Here is a 6,480-nt window from a genome sequence, read left to right as displayed (position 1 = left end):
TAAATATAGTATACTAGAAACGTAGGTAGTAAGTAAACCTTCTATCCTAATAGTAGATTATAAGCTTAACGTACGAGGTATAGCTAATCTCCTATAGTTAAGGCTATATAAAGTCCGCCTACCTAGTTAGGTATAAGGATAGGAAGGTAAGAGATAGACACTTTTCCCTAGTATTAAACTCTAATATTAGTGTACATTAGATAAATCCTATAGATAAAAATATATCCTAAGTATTAGACTATATTTACTCTTGTAGCGCTTTAAACTTACTAATATTAACTATAATATTAGGAATTACTATAACCTTAGGTAGAAGATCCCTATCCTTATTAACCTTATCTTATATAGAGGCCCTATAGCTACTTATAAGACTAGAATTATACTCTTATATAGACCTTTCTATTATATTATATTAGTTACTTATTAGTAATATAGAAGAAGATTACGTAGTCTAGTTAACTTAAGTAGTAGGATCTTAGATAATAGTTATAAGCTAGTTATTAACGTAATTATTAATAAGGAGAGTATTAAGCGTAGACTTATTAATAATAATATTAGAGTAACTAGGGTAGTTATCCTTTAGAAAGTATATCTACTATATAATAACTACTCTTTAGACTTTATAGTCTTTTTAGAATTACTAATTAACTATATTAGGATTATCCTCTACTAAAGGTAGAGGTTTTAGAATAATAATATTAAGATAAGATAAAAGAAGAGGTAGTTAATTAAAGACCTTTATAGTATTAACTATAAAGTTATATATATAGCTATAGTACTTATATTAAAGACCGCGATGCTAGCGGACCTCTATAAAGATATAAACACGTATAAGAAGTATCTCCTTAACGTAAGTTAGAGTAGGTAACTTAGGTAGTATAGGCCTAGGATTAATATTATTAAGTTAACTAAAAAGTAGTATAAACTTATCTATACTAGAGTAGTTTATATAATCTTCTAAATAGGCTAAATATTTATAGTTAAAAATATCTATCCTAAACTACGTATAGTTATAAGTATTATATATCTTAAGATAAATCTTTATAATCTTATAATAAAACTTAGTAACTAAGACCTTCTTAAAGTCTATTAGAGTATTAGTTTCTAGGAATACTAGGTCTTCTAAGTTTATAACTAGTAGTATTAAAAGTATATTATATATAAGGCGCTCTACTAATTTAAGTTTAGTAAGACTAATACCTTACTTAATACCTTTACTACTACTACTCTTATTATTATACTCTTATATTTCTTAATCTAGCTAAGATATAAAGATAGAAGTAGTACTATAAGATTAGTATATATTACTAGGTATAGACCTTATAGGTATAGATAGTATAGGCGTATATCTTATACTACTTATACTAGCTACTATAGAGTTAACTAATAGTAAAGATATTACGCTTCTAAATATACTATTAAGCTATAGTATTAAATTAGGATAGGATATAGACGTAGTTATAGTAAATAAAAGTAGAGGAGGTATAGGTAGAGGCGTTTAGGTATAAAGTAATAATAATAGAGGGTTTAAGTAGATAGGTGTAGGTAATATAATTTCTAGATTTACTATTAGGAGTAAGGGTAGAATAGAGGTAGAGGCTAAGGTATATATTATAAGGCTCTAATACTTTAAAGTTACGTATATATTATTATATTAGTATATATATATAGGTAGAAGGTAAATAGTATAGTTTTACTTCTATTTCCTAGACTAAAACGCGTCTATTATAGTGCTTAGTACTTTACTACACTTATAGCACTTAGGTAGTAGTATTATAGGAGGTATAATAAGTAAAATAGGTATATAAATAGTTATAGTTTAGAGTAAGAAGGTAACGTAGCGACTAGGCTAGAAAGGGGGTAGGTAGGTATTAGTTAGTATTAGCCTAGTGCACAGGCTAAAGAAAGATTAATTTTTAGTAGAACATTAGGACACTAAAAGGGGAAATGTACGCTAGATAAAATAAAGGACCCCTATTCACAGTTTTAATTTTTAAACTGTATATATATTGCTTCGCTCGCAAGCTCGCTTCGCAATAAGTAATATAATATAATAGAGCTTAATCTCTAGGTAGTATTAGTAGTAGTTATAATAATAATAAAGATATTAAAGTAGTATAAAGTATAATATAAAGTATAAATAGAGAGGTATTATAGGTAAAAAGAGACTTCTAAATATACTAGGATAGTTTAGGCCTAGTTTTAAAATTTCTTAGTAACGTAATATAAGATAATACTATAGTATTAGGCCTAGCTAATAATATATACTATCCTATACAATAATTAGTAGTTTAATAATTATATATACCTTTTTAGTTATATAGCGTAGTAGTGTAGGGCTACGTTCTAATATATAGGCCCTATCCCTAAGGCCTAAAGGGGGGGCTATAAGTATTATATAAACTATATTAGAGTAATCTAGACCTTAAAAAAAATCTAAATAAGCTAAAACTTTAGAAGCCTATATATAGTATATCCTTAGCTTTACATAATTTTATAATAGTTTTTATAGCTCTATAACCTTATTTTTATCGCGAGAATAGGTTGTAGGGGCGTTTGTCTAGCGACTGTGTTTATCTAGTGCACGGACACGGTGACGTAAGAAGTATCTAGATAGCTATATTTGGAAGAATACAAGGCACTATAACTATCGTTGCTTAATGCGTACCTCTATGCGTACTCAATTCTGAAGCTTGTGGTTTCATGAATATCGTGATCGCTGTCATTTGACGCATCACCAAAGATGTGCAGCGCTCTCACGAGGAACCTGTACGACCCGGCCGGCGCAAACGAGCCGTCTGCAAGCTGCCCGTTCCAGTCCCACCAAGCTTGCCCACGTGGCACGTATGTTGCAGGCAAGCCGAACATGCTGCCCAGAGAGGACGAGTTGTTGCTGTCTTCGGGCAGGATCTGGACGTCGAGCAGTGGAGTTCCGAGTGCGAAGTTGGTGTAAGCCTCCGGCAACACCGCGCTGGCGTTGGGCGCACTGTCTGTGGCGGGAAGCGTGAAAAGGGTGTTGGCGGGTTGGGGGAGAGAATCGAAGTCGTCGGACCTTGTGACGTATGTGCTGTTGGCGTCGAGAACCGTCGCTTCACGCATGCTGCCAACAACGCCGAGGTAGGGAAGGCTCAGGGAGTCGCCGTTAGTGCCATTGAGTGTGATGTAGCCGCTGAACACGGGGAGACGGGTCGCATCGAGCGCGGGCGGCGAAATGCTGACTCTGACGGCGATCTCGCTGCTGGCGGGGACGGTGACTTGCTCCTCGCTGAAGGAGAGTTCAGCACCCTGGGTCACGAGCTCGTTGGGGAAAGTCATCGGAAAAACGCTGCCTTCACCGAGAGTGTAGCCAGACGCAGCAATCACATTCGCAATGCTATACGTGACAGCTTCGGTACCAGTGTTCGAAATGGTGAAGTTGGTAGTTTGGACCCGGTTGGCGGTATCATTGAAGGACATACTAGACACACTCAAGACGGTCTTCGTGTATGCGGCTTCGTAGGTCTGAATGATGCCAGCGCCTTGCTGAGCGACGGGGGCAAGATAAGGAAATGTTGTAGTACCATCATTGAAAAGATTTGGGTTTGCAGTCGCGGAGAGGACGCTCTCGATCTCTTTCGGGTTGAACGTACCGTGGACCTCCGCAATCAACGCTGTGATAGCGGCCGCAAGTGGAGTTGCCATAGAAGTTCCAGAGAGTACAGCATAGCTACCAAGAGCACGCGGCCAAGTGGACAGGATTATACCGCCTGGTGCTGCAATCTGCGGCTTAACGTCGACTTCGAATGTCGGGCCCCATGGTGTCATGGTGCTGAGGAATCCTCCGGTGGCGGGATTGGGTGTTGTGATGATGAACATCGGAGCAACATCGGGATCGGTGATGTTGACAGTGACGGTGATCCCAGCCGCCAGATCAGCAACCCACGCTTCACCGGTCTCGCTGGGTACCATACCTATGGCCGAAACGCCATCAACCTCTTCAACAGAAACGCCGACTACTCTGCTCAAAGATTAGCAACTAGAGCGATGCTTGAGCTGAAATGCTCTGTATACGTACGTGTCAACATTGCTGTATAGCATGATGTATCTGGCTCCAGCATTCACAGCATTAGTGGCCTTGACAGCAAAGTCGCAGGTTCCTCTGCGAATCAGAACGATGAATCTAGACAGGTTAGGAGTATCAGCCGGATATGGATCACAGCCGTTTGCGGGGTCAGTCGGATCATTGTTCAGGTTCCACAATGGAAGACTAATATTACCCCAGTCCGAAGGGGAGCCAAAAGTCCAACCGAAGGATTCGGGTGGCGAGGTGCTCGAAGAGTTGCCCGTGGTGTATGTCGCGTTCATCAAGAGTTGAGGGGTCTCAGTGTTATCGATGGCAGCGACCGCCGTTACACCCTTGCCATTCGACGCCGCGCTGGTAAAAAACATGCCTCTCTCGCCTTCGTTAGCAGAGGACATGAAACATGGTACACCCTGATCAACGATGCGTGAGACTGCGACAGCCCAAGGGTCTTCCGTCCATCCTGAATCGTAACCGATTGAACAAGTGATGATATCGCTGCCGGCTTCGAACGCCTGATTGAATGCACCGATTAGGACATCATTGGAAATCTGACCAGTACCACATGTGTAGGTTCTGTACACACCGAGAGTGACGTCGGGAGCAGCGCCAGTGAAGCCCATAGGGTTGGCTTGAGCGGCGACGATGCCAGCGATGTGAGTTCCGTGGCCTTCACACTCGTCCAACGGATCATTGTCAGGCACAGGAGTATTGGTGCCGTCGTAGTTATCTCCCACCAAATCAGCTCCATAGGAAATCAAGAATCCTTCGCCAAAGCCACCGCCCAGTGCAGGATGCAGGTAGTCGGCCCCCGAGTCGATGACCGCAATCCTGGTGCCCCTTCCAGTGAATCCCTCAGCACGGAGTCTGTCGACTTGCGTCATGACATGAGGCGAGTATGCATCGTTGGTATTTCCGCCCTCTTGTCGCTTCCGCAACGCGCTTTGCGCCGAGTTCTTATCCTGGCCTTTCCATACAACTTCGTCTCGAGGCCGAGGTTGAGTGCTTACTGGCCACATCTGCTTGACTATATCCATTTTGGCAATCTTCGCCGCAGCACTATCCGCATTGGACACATTTTGAAGCTGGAACGAGATGCCATTGAATAGCTTGTAGCTGAGATCCATGCGGTGCTCTACGCCCACCTCGTCGACTCTGAGTGCGTTGTAAAAGGAAGCGGAGTCCTACGCGAATTAGTTGCTAGCCAAACGGTAGAAAATCTAGTCCGCACATAGCTGTCTGCTAACTCGACGATGTAAGCACCTGGGACTAGCTGTCCAGTGGACTCCTGCGGAGAAACAGCGGCCGTGAGAGAGAATGCGCTCCCCAGAATGGGAAGGAAGCAGCTCCAATGTACCATTGTGAGCAGTGCGGTGAAACGAAACGGAATAAAGAGCGACAAGAGTCCCAAAAACTCGGAACAAAGGAATAAGCTTATTGTCGCGACGGGATCAAGGTTCTATATCCATGGAGCTCGGCAGAAGCGACCCAGTGCGCCATGACGCCAATGCGGTCCGCATCAGAAGATGTCACTCTAGGCCTGGCGCATTCTACATGACTACACCCGGTGATAAGGGTGGTAATCAAACACATGGGCGACACAGACAGCCTCGGTGAGAAGTGTATACCTTGATGAAGACGGATGGCCAGATTGGGAGTTGGGGACTTATATGGGCAATGGTAGCTGGGCAGGTCTTAAGATTGAGATGCAGCATGGACGTTGCCAAGATGCGCTTGATTTTGCTCCTTGTTGTCTCATAGGGTCGTACCTACTTCCAAATTACCGATGAGACGGGCTGAGCGTGCTCAGAACCGAAACGGGCCGTAACAACGGATGCGCTCGGAAGATCAAGGCTGTGCGTGTCTGGAAAGAGCTAGCACGGTGGCGGCGCGGCCGAAAACGGGGCGACCTCGGGTGTCCTGGCACGATCCAGGCGTTGGGAGCCACGGTCACAACTGCGAAACAAGGGGTAACGTGGTAGAACACCAACTACAGTCTCGTCAGAAGTTTGGTAATCACCGCGGGAGGCAGGGAGGATACGTAATCAGAAGGCGTCCCGCCAAGACTGGGTCTCCTGGAGGCCATGGAGGACAGGACCTGAAGCAACAGGTATGAAGGAAGGGTGCGTTTCATTATGGCACTCGTTGCGGTCAACTTAGATATCTCAACACCTACACAGATTATCAACTAGGTATTCTGTCGTTATAGAATCGGACTGTCTTGACGTGTTGGCTAGCATCAATACCTCTTTTCCACCTCAACCTCCACACATCCTCACGGACTAACGCTTCGGTCTACCTCGCCTCAATACGGACCGAGCCTTAAGAAGTATAGCCGAACCCCGTGTGACAGTAGACAGTAACAGTAGATCAGCAGCAAGTCTCCTGTATAGTGGTTTCCGACCTCTTGTTTCTAACTT

At 43.0% G+C, this 6,480-nt stretch overlaps 1 protein-coding gene across 1 annotated transcript; it reads right to left on the bottom strand.

Moving 5' to 3' along the window:
• Positions 1-2,670: 2,670 nt before the first annotated feature.
• ACET3X_004677 (uncharacterized protein) lies at positions 2,671-5,420 on the bottom strand (the record flags this gene model as incomplete). The annotated part of the gene is made up of 3 exons (XM_069450907.1): positions 2,671-3,997; positions 4,055-5,244; positions 5,292-5,420. 3 exons carry the CDS (start codon positions 5,418-5,420, stop codon positions 2,671-2,673), a joined length of 2,646 nt encoding a protein of 881 aa, XP_069308655.1.
• Positions 5,421-6,480: the final 1,060 nt, after the last annotated feature.

Source organism: Alternaria dauci, chromosome 3 (assembly GCF_042100115.1).
Source record: "Alternaria dauci strain A2016 chromosome 3, whole genome shotgun sequence".
NCBI classification, from domain to species: domain Eukaryota; kingdom Fungi; phylum Ascomycota; class Dothideomycetes; order Pleosporales; family Pleosporaceae; genus Alternaria; species Alternaria dauci.
This window is presented reverse-complemented; position numbering and strand designations above follow the sequence as displayed.